The sequence below is a fragment of the Squalius cephalus genome (assembly GCF_949319135.1).
Source record: "Squalius cephalus genome assembly, chromosome: 19".
NCBI classification, from domain to species: domain Eukaryota; kingdom Metazoa; phylum Chordata; class Actinopteri; order Cypriniformes; family Leuciscidae; genus Squalius; species Squalius cephalus.
In genome coordinates, this window is record NC_137140.1 from 21,936,107 (window position 1) to 21,962,898 (window position 26,792).

The following is a 26,792-nucleotide window of genomic DNA, read 5'->3' on the forward strand; positions in this document are numbered from 1 at the left end:
CTCATACCTGCATCAGGACCTTTCTGCATTCGTCTCATTACTGGAATCAACATGTCCAGTAGATTTCAGTATTGAGTTTAAATTCTATAGAATATATCTTAAACAAATGTCTTCCAGCAGCAACTACAGCTGTGAGTTTTCTTGGGTTGTAACTAAACACACACACACACACACACACACACACCATTAATGACCACCAGATGCCGAAGTAGAACACTGTGTCAAAAGCTTCGAAGCACCAACACAGTTTGTTGTAAAAGCCTCGCACTGCCTCAGAAACCTCGTTCGGCACATCTCTATTCTCTATTAGTATACCCAGCACAGTGTATTTGTACGCGTTTTTAGCCATGCGAACATCCACCACGCAGATCCCTACTTCATGCACTGCCTAATATCAATTCAACCAGCGAGAGTAGCCGAGTCGAGCCGAAGCGAGCCTCGAAGTAACCCGGATTGAGGTGTGTGAGGAAGGCTGAGCTTCGCTGTTCTGTAGATAGGGGCAGAGTTTTGGTGTATGTGCGAGTGGGAGATGGACCGAGGGCGCTCTACTGACTAGCAGAGGCGAAGAGCGACTCCAATAGAACTATTAAAATTATATACGCGATCGGGTCGTCGATAGGCCACTCCAAAATCAAAATAAGTCGCCAATCTTTCACATCTACTTCACACACACTAACACGGCATTGATGGTAATGTATGCAAGGAAACAACCAAGACTCGGCGATGGGTAAAGAGCTCTGTTTTATACTCCGATTTTCCTTCTCCGCTTTGACAATCCGCCATTTTTAGCCAAACCAAAATAAGTAGAAACTTAAGGAAGCCGATTCAGCTGTTGCAATTTCTGCCACTGTTTGTGAAGATGTTTTTTTAACTATTCCTCTGTCTCTTTTTCTTGTTTATTTTGTAGGTGCACCGACCGAAGGGATTCTCAGCCCTACCAGGTAGATCTGAAACAAATAAGATTAAAATGGGGTAAATCTAGTGCAGGCTTTTGAAGCAGTTTAGGCCTCTGTGCGTAAAACACAGCAAAAAGTGCCTTATTCTCCCTGGGTTCGGCTTAAAATTACACACACATTTACATTACACTGCAAACATATATTTGTGCTGTCATTAGTCGCCTGCCCGTCGAATTTATCATGTTTTAAATGCGCTCAGGGCGCTAGCGACTTTTAACAGGCTAACATTAGCTCGCTAGCGGCTACATTGGGCCTGTATGCCACAGCGATTTACTTCTAAATTATCAATGTAGTAACGTTTATTAACATTGATTCAAGGTTCTAAATGATGTTAGTTTAGAGAAACGGTTGTATACGTAAACACGAATTTAAAGGTACGAGGTTGTTTATAAATAGTCTTGATAGTTGCGAGCGAGTAAATGCAACAAAATCCCAATAAAACGAGTGTTGTTATTGTGTAGACCATCAAGAGGTGCTTAATTGTATGTAATACTGAGAGAAAGATATAGGCTTAAAGGCTTTTCTGTGTTCAGTTAAGTCTTGCAATGACGTGCAAAGTATGTTATGACACAAACATGCTCCTATTAAGTATTTTGGTGTTTTGGAACATTTTAGATGATGGTCAATGGCTGGTAGACCATTCTAGACAAGCTGGTCAGCTAGCTAATGACCATCGTAGACCAGCTATAATCCAGCTCTAATGTACTTTGTATGTCAGAGAGTAATTGTGCAGCAGAGTTCAATGTAGAAATATCATGTTTTGACAGACTCTTAAGTACTCATCCAAAAGTCACCCCGATCACAGACATGAGAAGATGCGTGACAACAACGACGCCACTCCACCGTGCAAGATGTTGCGGCGGTCAGACAGTCCAGAAAATAAGCACATGGACAGCACCGGCCATGGCAGAGCAAAAGCCATCCATCCACACCGGGGGAGAGACAGAGAAGGAGGTAAGAGGGGAGACAGGGAGTCATATTTATAATTAAATAAGAGGCACAGATCTGAGGCTGATACAGGTGCCTAGATCCATGTTGTAAATCTTAATTAGTGCATAATTGTTTCTGTGTAAACACTAGTCAGACATCTTGCATATAAGTTGAACAGATTGCTGTCTTTGTGGTAAACGGACAGTAAATGAAATCACAGTACCTGAAGTGGGATCTGCTTCAATTGTTTACAAGCACCCTGCATTCACTTTATGAATGATGCCGTTTCAGAAGGCTTTGATTGAGCACTATGTGCTTTTTCTTCATGTTCAAGGTCTATACAGAGTGTTTTCTCTTCCGATCAGGTATTAGCATGATCATTTTTTTCCAGAGTTTTCAACAAGACACTTTATTTTGCTATCTACATGAAGATCGCTATATAATTTATCAAAGATAAGCTGGCTTGAAAGACCCAGTTTGACTAACTTGTGAAAGATCAAAATTGGTCTCAAATCACCAATGAAATTATCATGCAGAATTATTTTTTCTTTTCTAGAAAGATCCACATGAATTTATTGGTATGGTAAACATTCTTTGGAAATAACTTTTCAGTTTTGCTTGAATGATTTTGTTCAGTTGGTTAAAATAAGCAGAATCAATATAACATTTGCATATTTACGATAGTCCACCCAAAAATGAATGTTCTCTCATGATTTGCTCACTCATGTCGTTCCATGCCTGTATGACTTTCTGTAGATGATATATAAAAGATGATATTCTGAAAAATGTTGGGAACCAAACAGTTTTGGTGACCATTGTCTTTCAAATGATCATTTTTTAGATAGTGAGGGGCAGTTTACACGACGCTGTTTTTATTTTAACTAAAAATTGAAAACTTTGTACCATGTTTTGGCTGTTCATTTAGATGAGAAAGGTGTTTTGGAGGCCTGAAAACTTAAACTTTTGAAAACTGGTTTCAAAATGCAAAAAAATTTTTTTTAAATGATGGGATATCATCTCTATGTAAACTAAAAAAAACACAAATTTTTGAAAGCGGTGATGCATATTGCGTGTTCAGTTGTGGACAAAAGTGATAAATCTACTTAATTTTCTGCCTGTTTGTGTGCCGTTGTATGCTTTCATTATTGTTAGTGCTGCATCTTAAGAGTATTGGTGGTGACATAGGTCAAGTTTGGCATCTTGTTAAAGATCACCTCGGAGCAGTAAAAAGTATAACCATTATTTAAAAATGTTAACAACATAATTTGTTGGCTGTAATATGCATTTGTAATAACCATAAATGCTAAAAGCAGCTAACCCATGTCATATCGTACTGGATGTCATATACCCAATTATATTGTGCTTTAGTGGGTGGATCATGACAGATTTCACAATTTGATTAGATTTCGATTCCCAAGCTCTCGATTTTATTCAATATCGATTAATTTAGAAATATTTCAGGATTTCAGTTTTTCTTAAGGAAAAAATCTAATGCTGTTAACTAAACGGAAACCATTCATTTGGTCCATTGCTATAATATTAAAGGTTAAAGTTGACAAAATGGATTAAAAGCCCAAATGATTAAATTCAATTGATATTTAGATAAAATAATCACCACTTAAAGTTTCATTCAGTCTTTTAAATTGCTGAGTAGGCAGATCATATGTGAGCTTTCATGTGTGGTTTGAAATCGTATACAAATTGCATTTCTGGAAATCTGTTTCTGTCTGACCACACTAATCAGATTTCTCGTGGTTTGTCACTTTCTCACGCCACGTAAAACATAAACATGTCAGACGTTGTTATAGGAAACATGCTGAAAGAAACTGCCGGTGTTGTTACAAAGTGCCGGTTGAGTAGAAAATGACAATATAATGGAGACGTTGAATTTTAAGACTGGCGTACATGACCGCACGGAATAAAGCTGCGCATACATTTCTGACGCCGCCCCTGAAGACGTAGTAGTCCAGTGCGGTGGCTACACATTGTCATGTTGTAAATAAGACAACATCTGTATTGCAAACCCCTCCAGTTTGCTTCTGTTGTTGTTTTTGGCCCATAGAAACCAATGCAGATATTCCGGAACACGAAAGAGCGCCACGGGACACACAAATAAGATCTGAACAGTTGCGGTACACCGTGTGGACGGTCAGTAATTTAGATCAGATTCCAATCGGATACACAAGTAATTGGATTTGGATCGACAGTGTGAACATGGAATTGGAGTAGAAACTAAGGCTTTGTTGAAAAATGATCATTTAAGGGGTGGCTGTCATAACTAGTTTTCATGATTTAATGCATGTTTAAATAAATCTCTGAACACTAAGACATCACTATCAGGTAAATATATGATTAAATAAAATTTAGTATACATATATTTAGTTAAATGTTTCTCTCTAGTGCTCTTTTTTTATGAACATTGAATGACTTTCCTGAGGAATTTTATTGATGTCTTTCTGCAGTTGAAACATGAGAGATTGTTTTCAGTGAGTTCCCTATCTTTCAGTATATCTTCCCTCACGTGACATTGAAGAGTGTCCGAATTTTTATTTGTTTATTAGAATTTTGTGATAAAATTGACAATTTGAAAACTGATACTGTTTTTTTTTTCTCTACAAATAATGTTATTTATGCAACAACTAAAAACACAAAACAGCATAAAAGATTGATCTTGACATATACAAAACAATTTTGGTTTGTTAAAGAAATATCGATTAAAAATTAGAAATCTATATTTCCAACCTAGCCCTAGTGGATGAAATGGAGTTTAAGGAGAATATGAAGTCTTGATGGAAGTTGGGACAGTTTGTTACCTATCACATGTCTCACTTTGGCCTTTTTAAAATAAATTACTTCATTGACCATATTATTGCATTCTGATGAATTTGATCAAAACCAAGATGAGGAAACTTGTCATATGCCTAAAGCAAACACAAAAAGGTTTTCTGAAACCATCACAGTGACTCCTAAAACATTTATAAGGCTGTGTGCTTGCTTTTCTAACCAGTACTCTTCATTAAAAAAAATTCTAGCTGAACTTCACTGTACAGACTTGAACTAATAAATTGCATTTCCTTGACTCCATGTTCACATGTAGGGTAAAGTAAATAGTTGCTAACTTGTTCTACCACTTGTTTTGTGTGTGTGCGTATGTGCACGTCGAAAAGTTGCACTATTTTTTTCCCATTTTAGATAAAAAAGAAAGACCCATTAAATGGCTTGGCAAGTGCAGTTTTCTTTTTCGTGTTGAAGTATTTCATTTTCACATCAAGTTTGGGTGGGACTGGGACATATGAAAAAGCTCTTCCCTCCATTTTTGTTAATTCGTTAGCCTCATAGCATAATTGCCCAAGTGATATTTAAAAAAAAAAAAGACTTAGGCAATTATGCTATGAGGCTGACGAATTGCTAAAATACTACATGATCATCAACTGCAGGTGGTATTTAGGCTAAAGACAGTCTCGTTCTAAAGAGCATCTGATTGGACAAAAATCTGTGTAGTGCAGGATGAGTCATCGATATTTTTGTCTATGTTCTCTGATCAGAGAGACTGTAAATTGTCTGTATATCTTCTAAAGGTGTACTATGTCAACATTAAGGAGTGCATCTAGATCACTTCAAAGCTGACACGCATGGACCAAAAGCCACAAAGCCACAAAGCCATTGAGACATAGTATGTCTGTTCAGTCTAATCTTTTCCTCACTCACAGTGGCTTTATATTCTTGTTACTGACACACTTCTGACACATCTTCTCTGAGGCGGTGAAGACTGTCTGTACCCTAAGGGATGTCTGCAGCTGAAATGCCCCAGTGAGGGTTTGGCAGTTGGCTGCAGGTGACTTAGGGCTTTCTGTGTGACTTTCTTGTACCATGAAACATTATCTTTTCCACCTGAAGCGAGTTTACCCAGTGTATGAAACTTGTATGAATTTGTGTATTCTTGCACTGTAATAGCTCACTAAGACATATAACTCCTACAGTAATCAAGTAGCCTAGCAATGGTTTGTCTGTTACGCCAAAATGCTATTGCAGACTATCTGCTCATTGAATTGGTCATCGGTTTAAACCCAGTATGTGTTTGTTTACCATGAGTAATTTTTTTGTTTGTGTTGTTACTGATTGTGCGCCAGATTTATCATTAAGAGTTTTGAGTCTGGTGTGTTATAAAATCATTATGCTCATAACTCTTCCCAGCTCTACTGATTATTAGTTTTTTGTCAGAATGAGTAATCTCACTGAACACTTGTAATTTGTCTGAAGATGCTTCTATTTCACTGGTTTGTTACCTCAATTTGTGGTAAGACCTTTCAGTTTGTCGCTTTCGGTTATGGGCATATTGTAAAGAACGGCCTTACTAGATATTTAAACAGTGCTTTAACACTCATGTGATGAACATGCATACAAATCAGTATTAAAAATCATTTGATTCATCGCTTTACAATGTGACTCTTTCTGTATCTCTTTTTTTTAGCATTGAAATCATGCTTGCTAGATGCGTCTTAGAGAGCTTGTATTTCTTTGCAGTGTAAACGTGTTGGTGCAGTTCAAGCTGAAATGACTCTAATGAATCAAAATAAGCAGGAATTTATTGGATGGCATAGAAGTGTTTGTCTCGGCATCGAGCTATGAAAAGCTCAAGTGCTATAAGAGTCATTGATATTGATGCTTGATTTAGCTGTAAGTGGAAAAACGGTAATGAATTATGGGATATTGTCTGTGAAGCTTTATAGTTGCGTAGATAACGTAGAATGTTTTAGGTGAGTTGTTTTAACCAACCGGAAGTGGTAATAACTCTTAGATTTGCATTGTCCTTCACTAGTTTTTAGAAAGAACTTAAACTGGTTTGTCAGATGATTACAGGCAATATTCTTCTTTTTCTTTTAGGGACCAGTATTTCCCCTCAAGAGAACTCTCATAACCACAGCTCTCTGCACAGCTCCAACTCTCATTCAAATCCCAACAAATCATCAGACACGGTAAGACCTACATTCTCAATGTTTTCTAACTTAACTGAATCAGCGTGCATAACAAGGCCATGTTCACGCTTTGGCACAATCATCCTGTTATAGAATGAATGTTTATTGAATAAATCAGAACATTTAATGATACCCTAATTGCCATTTTGTGCTGTTAGTTTTGCATAAATCATGTTGAATAACTGTCTTACTAATAGTCGCAATTAGGATGCTTTAATTTAGTACCAGGGCAAAATTGAAAACATTTATCCTGGCAGATCTGATCAAATATTTCAGACTTCTAATAAGTGGTATGTTATTTTATGGGCCATTATTTGGATCTGGCATAAATTCGGCAGCACTGTTAAATGTGTTGTCTGGTTGTGTGTCAAACCTCCTGTGTGCAGACCATCTGTCCCCTTTCTGTAGATAATATGAGCTCTTCTGGGAGATGCAAGGCACAGCGTACTTTTACCAGAGTAGAGAAAGGAGATTTAATGCTTTTCAGCATTACATCATTCATTTAAGGTTTTGAAACTTGGTAAATTACGATACACATTGAAATCATGTGGTTTGATTTCTGTTAAATTGACATTTAAAAAAAGTATTGCAGTCAAGCAGATCATTTGTTAAAAGGCTGTTTTGGTCATGGATGAAGACAAATTGGACCGTATTCAGTGTCTTAAGTCTAAAAACAGACTGCCAAGCCATAGTAATATTGAGGGGTTGTTTTGTGAAAAAATGTTAGAACGAACCAAGGTAATTTCAACAAACTCGATGAATGGATCTAATATTTGTGGCATAAGCTCTCTTTATGAATCCAAGATTGTTTTGATTAGCCAGCATAAAATTTGAATCCTTTAGTATTGACATGTTATCTCTGTGCTTGTGCCACTGTTGGTATAAAATGGTCTTTGATTATATGTTATGATTATATGTTAAAATCTCCTCCACACTCTGAAGATGGTGAGATGCTCCACCTACTTTACGAACTCACTCATCAAATCCTCTTCATCTGCTCAATTACCTTTCCCAAGATTTTATGTTTTGTATTAAACCTTGTAATTATGTTATGAAGGTGAGAACTAGCTTTGGGCAGCCATACAGAGGTGAATTCTTTTTTTCATGGTTTGAAATATATACTACTTAATTGGGGTTTCTTTCAAGGGCAAAGACAGAGTTTAGTGCGCAATAAAATTAACAGTGTTAATTAATCATAGTTCTGCATGGAACATCATTGTATTCTGAGTTAGATTTTGAGAAATAAACTACCACTAAAAAGTTTGGGGTCAGTAAGAGTTTTTCAAAGGAAATCTCTACAAGAGACGAGATAACTATCGCACAGGACCCCAATAAATGCATTGCAAGCAAAAATATAGTCAGAATACATGTCTTGTTTTGAATGACCATCCAGGCAGAAAGATGCTTTTTGACTACAGCTAACTGGGTCATGATAAACAACCTATTCATGACCCATAGGCCAACGGGGAAACTTATTTTAATTCCAGTTGGTGATGCTAGTGGCACATAAATTGTACACTTTAGCTTCAATAATTGAGACTGTGTGGTGGTGGTGTGAGGCTTTTACAGTCAGACTGCTAGTAAGTGGAGGGTGTATTCAGGCAGATTAAAGAGGCATCCTGCAGGGGCGATGCGCAGAGATCCACCTCATCAAATATTACACATGCTTGCATCAGGATTCAGCTTGCATGCGCTCGCTTTCTCTCGCTTGCACGCTCCATCTGTCTGTCTCTCTAATGCTCCCATTCCCTCTTTTCTTCCCAGACATATACTTTATTTTAAACTTCCTCATACTGTTGCTCTGTTTGGCCTTTCCTTAAGTCAGAGGAAAAACAACAAACACCTAGATTGTCTTCTCTTTTTTTCCCTCCCTTTCAGGTCTTTCCTTTTGTTTTTGCCTTTGTTCTTTTCCCCTCCCTTCCTTTCCATCTTCCTTCCTTTACCGCTCTTTTGTCTTTAACACCTCCTGTCGCTTTAAACAATCTCAATGTTCCCAGTCCTCACACCTGTTGTTTTTCCTTCTATTTAGCCGTATGAGCCAGCAGATGATTGGTCTGAACACATCAGTTCTTCAGGGAAGAAGTACTACTACAACTGCAGGACAGAGGTGTCTCAGTGGGAGAAACCCAAAGAGTGGCTGGAGAGGTATTAAACATGCACTCTTTCAACCCTCGCCTCAAACACAAATTGTGCTTAATTATACCCTAATACTCTAATCCATGCACCTTGCCCGTGAAACATCAGGTGATCGATGCAAGTAGAAAATGTTTAAACTAGTATGTTTCTGCAGAAGATTTCCAGCAGTCATATGGAAAATGCTTTTTAGCAGCTCTTTGCTTTCGCATTATGCAGTCATAGGTAGGGCTGGGCGATATATATTTTATTATAAAATATTTTATATATATTTTTGCTTATGTAAACTTGTTTGTTCACAATTAAACTCCACAGAGTAAGCTACCTTTTTTATTTAGGGCCCCATTGTCTATTTTGTTTTCCATTAGATTTTTTTGAGATTCTGTGTTTATTTAATACAAATTCATGTAAACTTTTTAAAATGTAATCAATTGTTGATTCATTGTAATCAAATGAAAATATAACAAATTAATTTACAACAAAACATTGCATTTTTATTTTGTGTCAAATAAGATAAATTTAAAACATGGTTGAAAAAATATATTGGTTGTATGGTAATTAGAAACAACAACATTATTATTATTATTATTATTATTATTATTACTTTAAGGAGGACATTTTAGTGTACAGTAGTGATTTATTTCCGTCATAATTTCTTGAAGTTAAACTGAACATTTTATTTTGACGGTTTGTCGTGAAGATCTTTCAGTTTTAGTTTCAGTGTGTATTTGACGGTAGTTTTTCTCAAATGAAACTGTCAAAAGCTTGTGAAGTGACTCTCAAAGCAGCTCTGGAGATTAAATTCATTTGTTCATGTAGTTCGTATATTGAGACGGCAGACACTGGAAACACTGTGAGCGTCATATATGTGAATTTGTGTATCGGGCGAAACCACGTTGTTCATTCACAAGAGACGCAGAAATCACTTATTAGCGACATGCATTGACTGTCTGTTGTCGTGCTTATTTCTGCTGTGTGATAGGCTGTTAAATAAATTCATATCAAGTAAAAATGTCCAGAGCTTAACATCGTTATCGACGGATCTCGATATGATATCGTTAATCGCCCAGCCCTAGACTTAGGCCTGTTTCACATATCTTGCATCTGCAGCACATCAGCAAAGAAGCAGTGTAATGGCAACAGCATCACGCATTGTGCTTTTAAACTGACAGTGCGACTGAGCTTTCACAGAGATCGTTTATGGCGATGCTTCATAAAATGTTTTGCAAAAGATTGTGTTGATAAATAGTCAAAATACCCCACAACCCAGTATGCAGCAAATATAAGCTCAGGGCTGCAACTGCTTCTGTTGTATAGAACCATCCATGTGCACTAGGTTCTGCATGATTTGGGGGGGAAATCTGACTTAATTTCTTCATTTTATAAAAAACATCAAACTTTTATTTTGCCAGAAAACCGCATGGAGCCCTTAAAGCTTCTTGTGTTGACAACAGCCGGTTTATAATTACTTTGCATGACAATTTTGGAAAGATCACGTTGCGTTTCAATATGCATTTTAAGTGACCTCAGACTCACTGCACACGTAGAGATGCTCTGAGACACTGAAAACTAGATGCTGGTCATGTGTTAAAGTACTCAGTTTCACTTTGAAACAATATATAATAGCACATATGTAATTAAATCACAACCTTTGGGATTTGATAATCTCGCTAAGCCATATTGCGATATTGGTTTTGTATCATTTGTGAATGTCTTCCTGTTTCAGAGAGCACAGGCAGAAGGAGGCAACCAAGACGGCTGCAGTGGTCAACAGTTTCCCTAAAGACAGGGACTACAGGCGTGAAGCCATGCAGGCTACTCCCGCCAGCTTCTCCATCTCTAGTAAGTCTGAAAACCCACATCATTCAGCTGTGTAATGTGGCTGTAAAGGTTGTTTAAGTGAGTGCAGTCCAGTTTATTGGGGTAATCTCAAAAGTGATGCAGGATCTCTATAACCAGGAATGTCATGATCATGGAAACCATGGAAAAACTCTGTGTTCTGAATCAAAAGGCCAGAATCGGTTGTTTAGGCTTCAGACTGTGTTCTTAAAGGGGTCATAAAATGCATATGTTTCTTGAGGTCAGCTTATGGAGCAAAGTTTTTTATTTGCACTAAATCTATATTTGTAAAAACGATAATTTTCCATCCTAATTGGAAACACTGTCAAAATGTCAAGGGACGTTAAAGTAAATGGCCCACTGCTGTGATTGGTGAACTTGGTTAACTCGTACTGTCTCCATGCTCTTCCCCACAGCATGTGTGACTTGTGTTTTTCTGGTCGAGAGTTGTATACGTTTGAGCCCGATTAAAATGAACAAATGCAACCACATAATTTTCCTCTGAGGTCAAAATTCTTGGCAGTGCTGTAGTTTTCAGTACAAGATATTTAGAGAAAACTGCAACATTTTGACAACAATTAAGAATCTGTTGTAAAATGATACAAACAAATAGAAACATTCTTTCAATCAGTCAGGCACATAATTAAAATAAACTTCAGCCATGCAGTTTTTGGGGTTGCAGTTTGTTTACATTCAGGGACAGAATAACATCGGACGAGCACACCTTGATAATACATGCACGTTAAGGGTCATGTAGAGAGAAATTGTGATGCCACGAATGGGGTGATTTCAAATCCTAGCGTTTCAGAAGGGAATGATTATACAGTACTGTGCAAGTCTTAGGCACGTTAGTATTTCACAAAAAAATGGGTTTAAGCCAGTTATTTATATCTTTTGATGCACACAGAGATCTGATCTCACAATCCTCGAGTCTCAATGCCCTGTGATCACATCAAGAAACAGAAAAAACTGAGACAGACTTAATCCAGAAGAACTGCGGCAACGTCTCAAACGCTTGAAGAAATAGTGATTTGATTTGGGTAATAGAAGTTCATTGATAAATAAAATCTCTTTATGACATTATTTTTGAAAGCATCCTCACATTACAGCATTTTTACACAAGTGCCTAACACTTTTCACAGTACTGTAGCTTTGCAGGTAGGTTTCTAGTGTTTTGGCGACGTTGCCACAGTTCTTCTGGTTTTGTCTGTCTCAGTTTTTTCTGGTGCCAAATATCGATAAACTAAGGTGCTCTAAATAGATTCCCCTGCTCCCAGTGTCGCTACTTCATGGCTCCTCGAGCTGGCGCTCAACACATGAATGAGGGAAACATGAACATTAGCTAACTAGCCCAAGAAAAATAGTTTTTTAACGGGATGGCGGACAGCAGTGTGAGTAAAATAATAGATGCCCCAGCCACGTTTAAGTCCAAAATGTGGACCCACTTTGGCTTATATACCATTGATGGGACAAACAAAATCAACACTATATGCAAGAACTGCCTGGTGAAAGTAAAGTGCTCGGGTAATACCACAAAGATGCAAAGCCACTTGTAACGGGATCATCCTGATTTAATTGAAAATGTTTAATTTACTTAAAGTTAAAAGCAAAAAGGGAAGCGATATTGATGCGTAGTATATTATATCAATGCAATAGTTTGAGCCTTTTCTTTTAACAGTTTTAAATTTCAGTTACTGTGCGCATGAAGAACTATTCACAGTGCTCTCTACTCCAGTGTTGTGATCTGAAAGACACCCGGGAGAAAGTTACATGAACAGCAATAAACTCCAGCAAGATAAAGTAATTTTATGTGAAACCATAGACCTTTTATCTACAGATCAAGTTTAATAATAGGAACATTGAATCATCTTTGAGAGATATTCATCATGTTGACTGTCATAACCGAACGTGACACGCTGTTTGAATGCTGAATGGAGAATGACTGACAGCACAGTGGAGGGAAGGGTTTACGTGAACTTGAATTTAACAACTTCGATATTCATTTGTCACATTAACATATGGAATGGCTTTAGAACACATATAATATAGTGCACAAAAATGTATGGTGCCTTATTTTTTTGTGCGTTTTGTGAGGTTTAACAATAACACCGAATAGTATACGCACAATATCGGATTTGGTCCGGTCTCGTCTGACTGATATCCGATCCGGCAAAGAATGGCGGTATCTGAGCCGATACTGAGTATCAGATTGGCACATCCCTAGTTTTGTTACTTTTCATATGTTTTGTTGGGTAGACATACAGAGAGATAGTGTAGGTAGCAGATGATGCTGGGTACATTTTTTGGTGTGGAGGTTAAATATATAATGTCCTTTTGTTTGTGTTTTGTTGCAGAGTCATTACTGAGATACTCTTTTAATTTTTTCCCACAAAAGATCACAGATTGGTTTTGTATTTATAGAATGACAACATTCAGAGATTTTGCAGTGTGTTTATGTCTCTAACTTTTGCTTATCCGCACCACCCACATAAGCAGTGTCAGGGTCTCCTTGTCCATGCTGGTAGGAGGCAGCAGCAAGTCTTTGCCTTATGCAGCATGAGGGATGCACCGATCCGATACTCAGTATCTCTATCGGCTCCGATACTGCCATTCTTTGCCGGAACGGGTATCGGTCACACGAGGCCGATCCAAATCCGATATTGTTCGTATACTATTGTGTTATTGTTAAGCCCCACAAAAGGCACACAAACATTATAAAGCACCATAAAGTTTTCGTGCACTATATTATAAGTGTTCAGAAGTAGAGATGCACCGATTACAATTTTCTTGGCCGATTCCGATTTCCGATTTTTCATTGAGTTTGATCTGCCGATACCGATTTTAACCGATTCCGATTTCATTTTTTCTAACCACTTTACAGCACACACAAATATTTATTTTCTATCTTGTCTTTAATAGAACATTTTGCATAGAACAATGGAACTATATAAATTACTCCTGGTGTGGGAAATTAAAAGTGAATTAAAATTAAACTAAAAGAAAGCTTATACTGTATAATCTGACTAGTTTACTAATTTAAAAAAAAAAAATTTTTTATACAACACCATATAGTACTTTTACCTAAACTGAATAATAAAAACCAGTTTAAATGGGTAGATTTTCTATAAATATTATTTTCTGACATAGCCTAATCCAGTTCTTGTTAAAACACACTAGACATGCAAATTCTGTGCATTTTGGGCACATTTTGTGTAAAATAATACTTATTTTGTCCATCAAAAGTGTGCTTTCACTTTAATTGAGCGTGAGCAGCAGCAAAAATAGACTTGGCGCCGAAACCCGCGCTTCACGTGACGCTCCTGCTCGCGGTGTGAATGCACTCATTGATTAACATGCACGCTGAAAAAAATACACGCTGCTCATGCGCCGCTCACGCTTGCGGTGTGAAACGGCCGTAATTCACGAGGTTTCCTATTGCATTCCGTTTGCACGTGTGATGCTGATGTTGCGCGATGTTAATCATGCCGGGTGCATTTGACCGGCATAAAATCGGCATATGTCAGACTAACTGGCCGGTCGCCGGTCATAGCCGATCACGTGAAAATCGGCCAATTCCGGTCACCAGCCGATCAATCGGTGCATCTCTATTCAGAAGCCATTCTATAGTATAATGTGAGGTAGAAATGAATATTTAAGTCGTTAAATTCAAGTTCACGTAAACTCTTCCCTCCACTGCGGCTGTCAGTCATTCAGCATTTAAACAGCGTGTCACGTTCAGTTACGACAGTCAACACGATGAAACTCTCTCTAAGATGATTCAGTGTTGCTATTATCATATTTGATCTGGAGATAACGGTCTATGGTTTCGCATAAAATGACTTTATCTTGCTGTCTGTATTGCTGTACCTTAATCATGTTACTTTTTACCGAGTGTCTGTTAGATCACAACACTGGAGTAGAGGGCACTATAATTGTTCTTCACGCGCACAGTAAATGGAATTTAAAACTGTTAAAAGAAAATGCTGAATAAACTATTGCATAGATAGATACTGTATAATACACTACGCATCAATATGTCTTTCCTTTGTGCTTTGAACTTTTCAATGCGGACTCGACGCGCTGCGCACTGTGTAGGGTTGGGCGATGTCTACAAATCTGGCATCAGACGATGTCCACCGTGAAACATCGCGATGGACGATGGGGTCGGGGGTAACGTAACATTCTCATTTTCCACTAGATATTTTCCTCTATATCTCATCAGCAATTTCGATTTTGGCACACTCTGCAGCAGCTGACCACTAAGAAGCGAATGTACAGTGACGTGACATAACTGCCAGATTCAAACTGTGCTTTCAGCGCTTGCCGGCTCAACATCGTGATGTCTGTCAGCCATCGTGATGGACGATGGCATTGTCTATCGGCCCAACCCTAGCGCTGTGACTCGAGCAATATGTAACGTTTTACTAGATTTAGTACTACAATTATTGTCTCTTTGTTCCCCACTAAATGTTTTTTTTTTTCACTAAATTTTCAGATTTTATAAAATTATGCACTTGTGACTTTTCTAGAGTCAATTTTACTGCTGAATTATCCACTGATAGATTATAGATATAGATCATAGATTATGATCATATATTTTTTTTGATTTGTTGTTTTTCTTTATAATGAAGTTGTCTGTATTAAGTAGATTGTTTAACACACAAAAGAGTGATTATCAGTTCAACACACAGAGTTATAGAAATTCAACTTAATTAAAAAAAAAAACTGCACTGGTATCGGATCGGTATTGGTATCAGTCGATACTCAGAATTTTTGGTATCGGTTCTGAAAAAATAATATCGGTGCGTCCCTATGCAGCATGACGTGATAATGCTCTTTAAACACTCCTGTGCTACATGCTGCTTTTTTTCTTATTTATTTGCCAGTCATCACAGAAGTACTTCTCTTTGAGTTTAGTTTTCAATTCTTGGCTACTTCAAAGCAGCTGGAGAGTAGCAGGTGCTAAGCAGTAGGTTTAAGGCACAGAGTTTCCACTGTCATGGGAAACCTGAGAATATCAGGGAATTTTAAAATAGTTTTCCAGGCCTGGAAAGGATGTTAACTTCCTTGACTTGAGTCATGGAAATTTCTGTAATGAATAATACATTTTTGTTGTGCTCTATTCTAAAGTATTTCTTCAATTAGATATTGCTCTTGGGTAGAGTAAAATTGCTTGCAAGCGTAGCAATCTACGATTTTGTATGAATCGTCTTTTTTTTCCCCTAATGAGTCAGACAAGCCAGAACACACATTATTCTAAATGATTAACACATTATTCACACATTATATCATTAATGAATCATATTGAATTTGATTTAATTTAAGTCCTTATCAAATGACACAAATGATTGGAAAGTAATTGATTTGTCAGATAGTGTGGGAACCCTGAAGGCGGTCTCTTTTTGTTGGTCTTCTGTCAGGAATTGTAATCACTTAACATTTAATGGACATAGCATTGTGAACAGGGAAAAGTGCCTTAAGAAGAGATTTTACTAGTACTTAAGGATTTACCCAACAACTAATTTCATTAACGTTTAAATGGAAATTTTGTAACCGAGTAGTCTAACAAACCCCCATAAGAATGTCAAAAAACTAAGCAATCTATTTGAAATGGCCTACTTAATCTATGAATCAAACTGAATTCTAGGGCTGGGACAATAAATCGTTGCTTAGCGATTCGTGGATCGATTCTGTGGTTTTTTTTGGGGTTTTTTTTTTGGTATGCATCGCAATTCTCTCCAATCAATTCTGAGCTTAGTTTTTGGCGAATAATTGACCGATTACCGAAATAATCTTTAGCGGTATCCCTAAATGTAACATTAACTTGACAGTATTTTGAAATTAGTCTTTGTAAAAATAAATAAAACAAACAATTAGGGCAAATTCGGGTCTGGCAATTGCTCAAATGGTGGGTTCATTATTATTCTTAATGAAAAACACAACAACAACAAAAAAACAGTACAATGACAAACTTGCTTAAAAAGGTGCTTTTATATTTTGCATTGAAACCAAATCTTCCCCCATCGTCTTGTCACTCAAGAGTGAGGGGAAATGGGCGAAGTGAGGTGAAATCTGACTGCTGTTATGACTCTTGTTCGGCTCACGCTGCATTGAATTTAATTGCAAAGTCTGTTCTCTAACTGAACTAAATTATTTTTATTACTATAAAAAAGCAAAACGGCGGTGCCACGGTGGGCAAGTGATGATACCGCTGTTGTGGCTGAACACTACCGCAGCAAGCCTAACAGGCAGATTTGCAGAGATGATTTGCCTGTAACGATTTTTATATCTTACTTTGTCCAAAGCTTGCTGTGTTTATGACGAGAAGCTGTGTCTCTTAATTGTTTTTTAAGCGTCTCAGAGCTAGGCATGTGCCGGTATCACATTTTCATGCTGCGATTAATTGAGTGAGCTTTTATCACGGTATACGGTATTATCACGATATTTTAATTGCACATGAGAAACAGATGGATTGGGGGGGGGGGGGGATGTAAAAATAAAATAAAACTTGCATCACAAGGTGTAATTGTGATTGTCAAAACATTTGGTAACTAAACTGAATTTTATTAAGTTTAGTGACAACATGTTACAATGATTACATGGTACAATGACTGGTAGGCTACTGTTTGTATTGCTTAACACAAATTTAACGATTTCAATTCAATACTTGGGATTTGATTTAAATCTCGATTCAGTATTGACTAATTTTGGATACATATTAGGAAGGCTACAGTAGATAGCCCACATGTTATTTTTTTCTCATGAAAAAAAATATTGCACATAATGCTATGTAACCATATAGAGCCCTATCAGCTGGTATTATTAAAGGTTACAAATAACTAATTAAATCAAATATAATGTGGTTTTCATTATAATAACAATTATGTAATGACACAAGTAAAAATATAATAAATATGTAAAAAAGTGCACATATTCAGCAAAATACTCCTCTTCATCTATTTGTTTTAGTCATCTAACATGCTGCTGGTCATTAAATGGTTTAAATGTAACGTTCTGTGACACAATTGTTCTCCTGTTTCATATCAAAAGTAACCTGCTCTGTCTTGTTTGACGGTCTTCGTGTCCTCTTTGCTCCGCGATTTTTCTCTGCCTGAGAAAACGGTTGTGTGGCGTGAGCGTGTGAAGAGTCTCGCACTGAATGCGTTGAGTTGGCAGCTCTGCTTTTAGAAGCGGGATGGATCCGGATAGATCGGCGGCGGCCATAGACTGTAGGCGGCGGCTTTCCTCCTTCCACCATGCTGCTTCTCCATGTGAGGACTGTTTACATTGGACTAGAAGTGCGCACCGGCCGCATGCTTATACACGTGGCGATTGTTTACATCAGAGTGCGCACATGTTTCGCGCAGCATATACGCAGTGTTTGTTTAAGCGGTTGATGGAAAATAAGCTATAATGCGTGTTCTAAAAATCTAAATTCAGATCTATTATTTTTCACGGTATTTTGAAGTTCCCGCGATAACAATATCGTGCATATTCATTACCGCGATTTATCGCATTACCGAATACCGGCACATGCCTACTCAGAGCGCTTGTTCTGAGGGCACCTGTTAAGAAATGTTCAGTAGCGTATCGCCATGTTTCCAGCATTGGGAATCATGGGCTATTTTTAGATCCTGACATATGCAGCAGTTATTAAACAATGAAAATTCAGTTTAACTTCAGTTGCCCTCAGCTTAAAGGGTTAGTTCACCCAAAAATGAAAATTCTGTCAGTAATTACTCACCCTCATGTTGTTCCAACCGCGTAAGACCTTCGTTCATCTTCGGAACACAAATTAAGATATTTTTGATGAAATCTGAGCCATGTCTCACTCCTCCGTAGGCTGCTATGTGATCGAAACTTGCTGGCCCAGAAAAGTTATTAAAGAGATCGTTAATATAGTCCAAGTAACTCCAGTGGCTCAATCTTAAGTTTATAAAGCGACGAGAATACTTTTTGTGCGCAAAAACAAACAAAAATAACGACTTTATTCCACTTTTCATTTCCTTCTCTCTGGGCCTCGTAGTGTTTTTGCGCTGCGCGTCTGTGTTGCACGTCATCACGCATCACACACATGACCGACGTCGGCCAATAGTGAGCCTACGTGGTGACGTGTAACACAGACGCGCTGCGCAAAAACACTACGCGAACCAACTAGAGGTCCAGAGAGAAGGAAATGAATAGTGGCATAAAGTCGTTATTTTTGTTTGTTTTTGCGCACAAAAAGTATTCTCGTCGCTTTATAAACTTAAGATTGAGCCACTGGAGTCACTTGGACTATATTAACAATCTCTTTAATAACTTTTCTGGGCCAGCAAGTTTCGGTCACATAGCAGCCTACGGAGGAGTGAGACATGGCTCAGATTTCATCAAAAATATATTAATTTGTGTTCCGAAGATGAACGAAGGTCTTACGCGGTTGGAACAACATGAGGGTGAGTAATTACTGACAGAATTTTCATTTTTGGGTGAACTAACCCTTTAAGCTGAATGCACCACAGATGGACATGCTCTCATTTCCAGTTTTTGAATCAACTGTCTATAAGATGTTTTCAGGTGACATCTTGACTGTAGATGTTAAGAGTATCCTTTGGCAAAACCTGAAATAACTACTGAGAAACTTTCAATAAGCTGTTTCAGGGTTCTTTTTGTTGATCTGCTTGGTGTCCGATTGAGATTTTATGAAGGCCACACAACCATGGTCTAAGTTAGAAAGTTTAGAGGGAATAAATTATTTATTTATTTTTTCACTGCAGCCGCTAAGCGTCAAGGGTGGGGGAAAAAATGATTCTCCGATGCATCACGATTCTCTCTTCAACGATTTTGAATTGTTTCAGAAAACTTAAGAATCAATTCTGAGCTTAGTTTTTTTTGTGTGTGTGTGATGGCACTTGTGTACTAGAGATGCGCATCAGTTCTAACGTCACCTGAATCCACTGTTAAAAATAAATCAACCTTCCAGAACCTATGAAATATGAGTCCAAATTAGTCCCTGATGAAAAATTAAGCTGTAAACACTTTAATATTTCCATTAATAATTTATCAAATCCACCCGCAATTAATTGGTATGTTATTTATTCCTTTGCCTGCCCAACCAGTGGATTATCCGCAGTGTCCACGGATATAGTAACGATCTGTGCATCACTATTGTGTACGCTAAAAACAGATGTATTCTGTCTTTAGCGAACCATTGGAAAAAGTACATAAACTTGCATAAGGTTTCATGGTTGATGTGAAATACAAGCGCGATAGTGAGATCCATAGCACAATCTCGCACAGTCTTCACTGCTTTGTGAGAAACGAGCAGTTTGCTTGAAAATGTGCGGTTTCACTCTCTGTAATTTCAGTGTTTTACCTTCCAAATACTCAATTATGCCGTTTGAAATGCAGAATAAATTTGACACATGCAACCCACTTACTGACAGATGTCTGCTTTCAAATGCTATTTTTTTTATGATGTGAATTAATGTAAACACAGCCAGTTGTCTTAGTACAAAACTTCTGATATGTTAAAATAGGTCTTTGGCTTTAGTATGAATGCGGCCCATTAGACCTGCCGAGTCTATGATGTTATTAGTAATAATCAAACTGCAGTAATGCTGAGAAGAGAGAAAAATCCCTCACAGCCCTTGTCTGGAAAACTTTGACACTGAGAGCACTTTGTTTATTGCTTGTAATCCATTTCTTTGTTCCCCTTTATTTATGTTTTTAAATGTGATTTAAATTACAATTTTACATGCAATTGGTTTGATTTATTAGTTTGTAATATTTTAAAAAGTACTTATACAAATGCTGAAATTTGATATTTAAAGTTTGTAAAAAAAAAAAAAAAAAAATTTAATCAAGAACTGTTTTCGAATTGGATTGTGATTCTCAGAATTGGATCTGATCGTGTGCCTAAAGATTCCCATCCCTACTGAACATCATTAACTTCTATTATAACTTCTTTTTCCCCTATAAACAGAGTCTTCAAATGCCACAGAGAAGCCTTCCTCACTCACACCCTCTTCTTCTTCTGCTGCTGTGTCTGGCTTAAGCATGGCCAACTCAGCCAGCGGCGCCTCTGGCTCCACAGTCCCGGTTTCTCCGGTGATGCAGTCGCCGGCCCCGCCCACTCTTCTCCAAGACCCCTCCCTCTTACGCCAGCTCCTCCCCGCTCTACAAACGGCCCTGCAGTTGAACAACGCCAGTGTAGACATGGCCAAGATTAATGAAGGTAAGTGTACTGCATCTGTCAACGGGTAGGATATGGACCGCTGAAACTGTTAGCAGACATTTTCATCCAAAACATTAAAGGGACAGTCCCACTTAAGGAACCTGAGGTTAAAAATCTTGCTTATGGTACTGCGGTGATGGCGGTAACCTTTGAGCTTTAGCCACTACGACTTCAATGTGGTGTGTTTGCAAGTGTAGGTTTTGCAGCTTTATTCTTGTTGGGTTTCTTGTACCACTCAAGCAGGTGTATAGAATTGCTTGTGTACTTGTGCATGCTGGGCTTGCGTCAGCTTTTCCTCTCTTAACTTCACATCTCAGGGATGAATCATAGCTTTGCTGCTTCTTGAACATGGCCTGTGTGAATTGCTTCTTGCTTTCCATCATTGGCCACATTTGCAAACTATGATACTCAATTACCCGCTGATTTTCCAAGCCAGTGCTAGGGCAAATGAGAAGTTTGGTCCAAATAGTCTGGATTGGAGTTTGCTCTCTAATCGCTGCATATTGCACATGTCTAAACAGTGAAATTGGCATGACCCAGTGCCAGGACTGCTGTATCCTTTCCTCAAAATGCATGAATATTGGAATTTGTTGCAGTGGAATTTATCCCTGTGGTTCAAGCTGTGGTAAAGTGCTTTGCTTAGAGGTGTTCAGTTCTCGATCACCCCACTTGAAACTTAAACTTAATTTTTTTTTCTGACCTAGGGTTGTCATGATACCAATACCAGTGAACTTTCACCATTTTCTAACAAATAAATAAATAAATATACATGTGTATATGCTATTGAAAGTTAAATAAATTTGGGTCAGAAGTTTGGGGTCAGTAAGATATTTTTTTCATTTTATTTATATTTTTTCAGTAAAATTGAAGAAATTTTACTTGAGCACCAATCAGCATATTAGAATGATTTCTGAAGGATCATGTGACTGGTGTAATGATGGTGAAAATTAAGCTTTGCCATCACAGGAATAAATAACATTTAAAAAATATATTAAAATAGAAGTTATCTTAAATTGTCGTAATATTTGACAATATTACTTTTTATGTAGACACCTTTTATCACTGAGTGATTTCAGTACTGTTCTTTTGACTGCTTCCTGTCTTCACATTTTGTCCTTGCTTTCTTGCTTCATTCTCTGTAGTTCTCACGGCTGCAGTAACTCAGGCTTCGCTGCAGTCCATGCTCCATAAGATCCTGACTGCTGGTCCGTCTGCCTTCAACATCACAACTCTGCTCTCCCAGGCTACTCAGCTGTCCAGCCAAGGTACACACACACTGCAACACACACACACAGTAGGGGGCTGGGCGATACGGCCTAAAAAAAAATCCCTTTAAAAAATAATTAAGTAAATAAATAAACTTGCATCACGATAAGTGTATAGTTATTGTCAAAAGATTTGGTAACTAAACAGAATTTTATTAAGTTTAGTGACAACACAATGTTTACATGGTACAATGACTGGTATGCTACTGTTTTAATTATTGCTTGACACAAATTTCACAATTTCAATGATTTGATTCTGATCTTGATTCAATATTGATTCCTTTGGATAAATATTAGGCACAGAAGATACATGTTAATTTTTCTCCAAAAAAAATCTCACCTAATGCTGTAAACATACAGAGCCCTGTCAGCTGGTATTATTATTAAAGGTTAAAAATAACATCTCGAATTAAATATAATGCATTTTTTAGAATAACAACATTATAATATTTTAAGATGTAGGTAAAAATATAATAAATATGTAATGTAGTTATCATATTTAGCAAAATGCTCCTCTCTATAGCAAATGTTAAAATGTTGGCAAAATTTAGCAAAAAGTCCAACTAACATGCTATGGTCATTTAATGGCTTCCCTGAGGTAAATGTAACGTTACGTGACGCATTGTTCTCCAGCTGTTTAATGGACCTCTTTCCATAGTTAAAAAACGCTGACCTTCTCTGTCTAGTCTGTCAGTGTCAGTGTCCTCTTTTGCCTCGTGATTTTCTGCGTGAGAAAATGGGCGTGTGGCGTGAGAGCGTGTAAAAAGTGACAGTTGCGTGAGTCTCACGGTGAATTCGTGAGAGTTGGCAGCTCTGCGGATTCAGTTTGTAAATGTTATTGGCGGGTGTGCTTGTGCTTCCGCGGTCTTGTTCATTTGCCATGTTGTTTGTGTATCTCTATGGCAAACGTGCGGGGGGAGGGCTGAGCCCATTCAGAACTACGGGAGTCCAGAGGGGAGCGTTGGCGGATGTTAAAGAGAAAACCGATTTTCATTCAAACAAGTCGACGTAAACTACACATTCGAGTTAATTGATCAAATCGATTTATCGCCCAGCCCTAACACACACTGCTGCTACTACCTCTTACTCTCAAACTTGCAATGTTTTTCATTTGTGCTACAATGTAGTCCAAACTCAATTCCTTCATCACATGGTTTTAGGGTCAGCTCTGTTTTGTGACCTGATCTTGAAGTTTATAACTTGAGCTCATGGTTTTGATTGGTTGTTGGCGTGAGATTGTGTTGCTTGTTGTCGACTCATGTCAGCTGTGGGGTTCTGAGTCAGCTTCCTTGAGTTAGCAGATGGGGTTGGTAGCTTAACAAGGATCTCACACAGGCTTGGCTGCTGCTGTCTGAGCAGATAATGAGCCACGTGGGCTTCAAAAATGATTTTTGGTTTTAACACAAGTAGCTTTGTGTATGGATTTGTCATGCAGCATCTGTTATTTGGCAATGTCTTAATTGCATATTGAATATAGATTGTGTGTGTTAGATGGGGGTGAGCAATATCACCACACTCTTATTTCACAATACGAGTAATTTTATTTCACAGTAATGATAGATATCATAACCAATTGTTTATGTGAATACTTGCCAAAATGGGCATTTTGACACATTTTTGTGTGTATTTGACCTTGTGCAGTAATCCTCAAAAGAGAACTCAATTTGACTGTGATTTGCGAGTGCACAGAAAGCTACTTTCAGTGTGCCAGTACCAAATTGAGTTCTCTTTTGCAGTTTATTCCTCTTTCTTTTATTAACTCTTTTGAATGTCAAGCACGCCTCTAATGTCTTTTCTTTGTCACTGTGTCAGTTACTATTAGTGATGCGAGGATATACTTACTTTTTTTTTATATCATCATCGCCACAGCATTGTGTGAATCTAATATGAAATGGGATCAGTCCTATTCTAGCATTAGTTTTCAGATATTCAAAATGTAATCAATGGATAAAACTTGTACTGTGGTGAAACTAGGGGTCAGTGTCCATAGTGTTTCTGTGCTTTGTTGATATTTCTATATTGGTATTTCTATAGTCCACTGTAAGGGGATTTACAGTCAAAGACCCAGAATCCAAAATGATTAAGACAAGAGTCAGAATTATAATAAATGAAAGAAAAGTTTTACTGAAGATTTGCAGTTTCATCAGAAGTAGTCAGCTTCAAGACTCACAAAGATTTTGTAGGCCGCCCTGCTTACAGTTACAAAGACCACAGCAGTTATACCCATCACCAAGGTCTAAGCTACGTCCTTGCTTCAGGTTGAATGATTTTGATTGGCTAAGAAACAGATAAACAGTAATTTTCCACACATACACAGATAGACGGAAGCATATCTCCATCGATTATGCAGCTGACACTCAGACCCTGAACTTAGGCACGTCGTGACCTTCCAAGTCGCAGATTTGGGTTGCTGGATTGCAGCCTGTCCAGAACAAGAAGTCAGTCAATCTCCTATAATGCCAGTGGTTCCTTAACCTGTAACCAAGAAGACTAACACACACACCTAGGCCTGTCACGATAACAAATTTTGCTGGACGATAAATTGTCCAAGAAATTATCGCGATAAACGATAATATTGTCGTTCTGAGACCATTTTCATTTAATATAATTATAATGGCATAATAATGCAGGTACACCTTTTCAACGATCTATAAACTTTTATTTCTAAAGAATATTAAACATTGAAAACGGAAAACATTTTAAATATCCAAAAAATGAACAAAACAACCAAAAACAATGAAAGCAATGGACTCTTCGGTTCGCACACCGAACGCGCAGCTCAGCGCAGCGCCACGTTTTTTAAATTCGAACACATTATTCTCTATGAGAGTACACACACCGGCGGCGTCTGTCCGCGGCGCCCAGCAACGGCTTCAGGACCGTGTTCAAAATCCTGCCGCGCCACAGAGCGCCATTTAAATAGTTTTATATTAAATTTACATTTATGTGTCTCAAATCGTAGTTAATGTATATATGGACTTAACCCTGTGCTGCAATATACATTTAGTTTTATATTTATTTACAGAAATCAGAAAATTGCTTATGTTATCGGATTTTCAGGTGACAGTTGTCCTAGACGTGGCGCGGCGCGGCGCGGCGCTGAGCTGCGCGTCCGGTGTGTGACCCCCTTTAGTGTCTGTTAACAAAATAAATGTCTGTTAATAAATAAAATGGATGTAAAATTGCACTTCAAAAAATATTAAACATAGGCTTTAGACATTAGGCATAAATAGTGATACATTCCATAACAGGCCAAACTGACAGTTAGGACCTTTGTAAACAAATAAAAAAAAGCCTCAACAAGCCATATCACACCATTCTGCATTGTCCTCCGGTTACTTTGTCCTCCTGTTACTTTGTCAAGTGATTGTGTACTGTCGGGAAGACGGAGACGCACTTTATTGCGTGTGTATGCTACGCACTGAAAATACTTGGTTAGGATTAGGGGTGAGGAGTGCGTGCGTATTACACGCCATAAAGAGCGTATCATATGCACGCAAAAACTATTTTTGGCGTATAAATGGCACGAGAAATAACATTCGTGGTATAGATACGCATTTTCATGTGATCGGGCTCGCTGTCGCAACTCACAATTAGCGTCTTCTCTCTCTCCCGGCAGTAGCCGCAAACGCGGCGCCGCCTCCCCACACAAAGACCATGCAACTGACAACAAGAGGGTTCACTCCTCCTATACGCTAAAGAACCGAGTGAGAGTGGTCATCCAGTCTCTTTGGTAGAGAGCGAGAGAGACGAGGAAAACAAACAAGCATGCAAATGAAATTATCGCGGCCGGAAAAATTATCGAGCTCATTTTTTTTTATCGTGCGATTAATTGACTTATCGACTATCGCGACAGGCCTACACACACCAACACACAGCTTCTTTCAGGTTGGATTTGGAGTATTCTCAAAACATCAAGATATGTTCTTTCTCTCAATGAGAGGACACTTTAATATAACACAGTAAAGTAAAGCTTTAACTGATAAATGGTCCTTTAAACTATAGACATCAATGACCCCTGTATGTTTTAACACGTTGAAGACCTTTCTCAAACACAAAACGAGTCCATGTTTCATTTCTGGAAACGGGGCTAAATAAGCAAGCACTTTTACTGCATTCAGATATCAAATACAGACATTAAAGAATACATGAAAAGAACATTTCAGTAATCACACTGGTAAATTATATAACAGAGTAAAATCTCACAAGCCTAGAGAAGTCATTCAACTCATTTGATATTTAGAAGGAAAAATATTGATTAATACCTTGATTATAATCACTCATTAGATATACATTGAAGCAGCATTGTTTCCAGAATCCACCCCTTCACCTCTAAACTGTAAAAATCTATGTAAATCTTACTGTGGGTATCTTCTGTGGTTTTTGTAGTCAACTACTCTTAGTCAGGTACTTATTTAAAGCTGTATTTTTTAACATTAAAAACATGTGACTTTTCTTGTTCGAGTTACATCATCTC

The 26,792-nt window shown here is 37.8% G+C and overlaps 1 protein-coding gene across 2 annotated transcripts in view; it reads left to right on the top strand.

Annotated features, from left to right (window-relative positions):
• Positions 1-205: 205 nt before the first annotated feature.
• The window catches only part of waca (WW domain containing adaptor with coiled-coil a), a 30,623-nt gene continuing 4,036 nt past the window's right edge, over positions 206-26,792 (top strand). Inside the window, exons 1-8 of one of the 2 annotated variants that reach the window (XM_079852081.1) lie at positions 206-727; positions 908-941; positions 1,724-1,910; positions 6,771-6,862; positions 8,892-9,007; positions 10,722-10,837; positions 20,799-21,050; positions 22,193-22,315. In XM_079852081.1, the coding sequence (XP_079708207.1) occupies positions 687-727; positions 908-941; positions 1,724-1,910; positions 6,771-6,862; positions 8,892-9,007; positions 10,722-10,837; positions 20,799-21,050; positions 22,193-22,315 (961 nt within the window). In that variant the 5' untranslated portion in view covers positions 206-686. The remainder of the gene's footprint in view (positions 728-907; positions 942-1,723; positions 1,911-6,770; positions 6,863-8,891; positions 9,008-10,721; positions 10,838-20,798; positions 21,051-22,192; positions 22,316-26,792) is intronic. The other variant, XM_079852080.1, reaches the window with a different exon arrangement.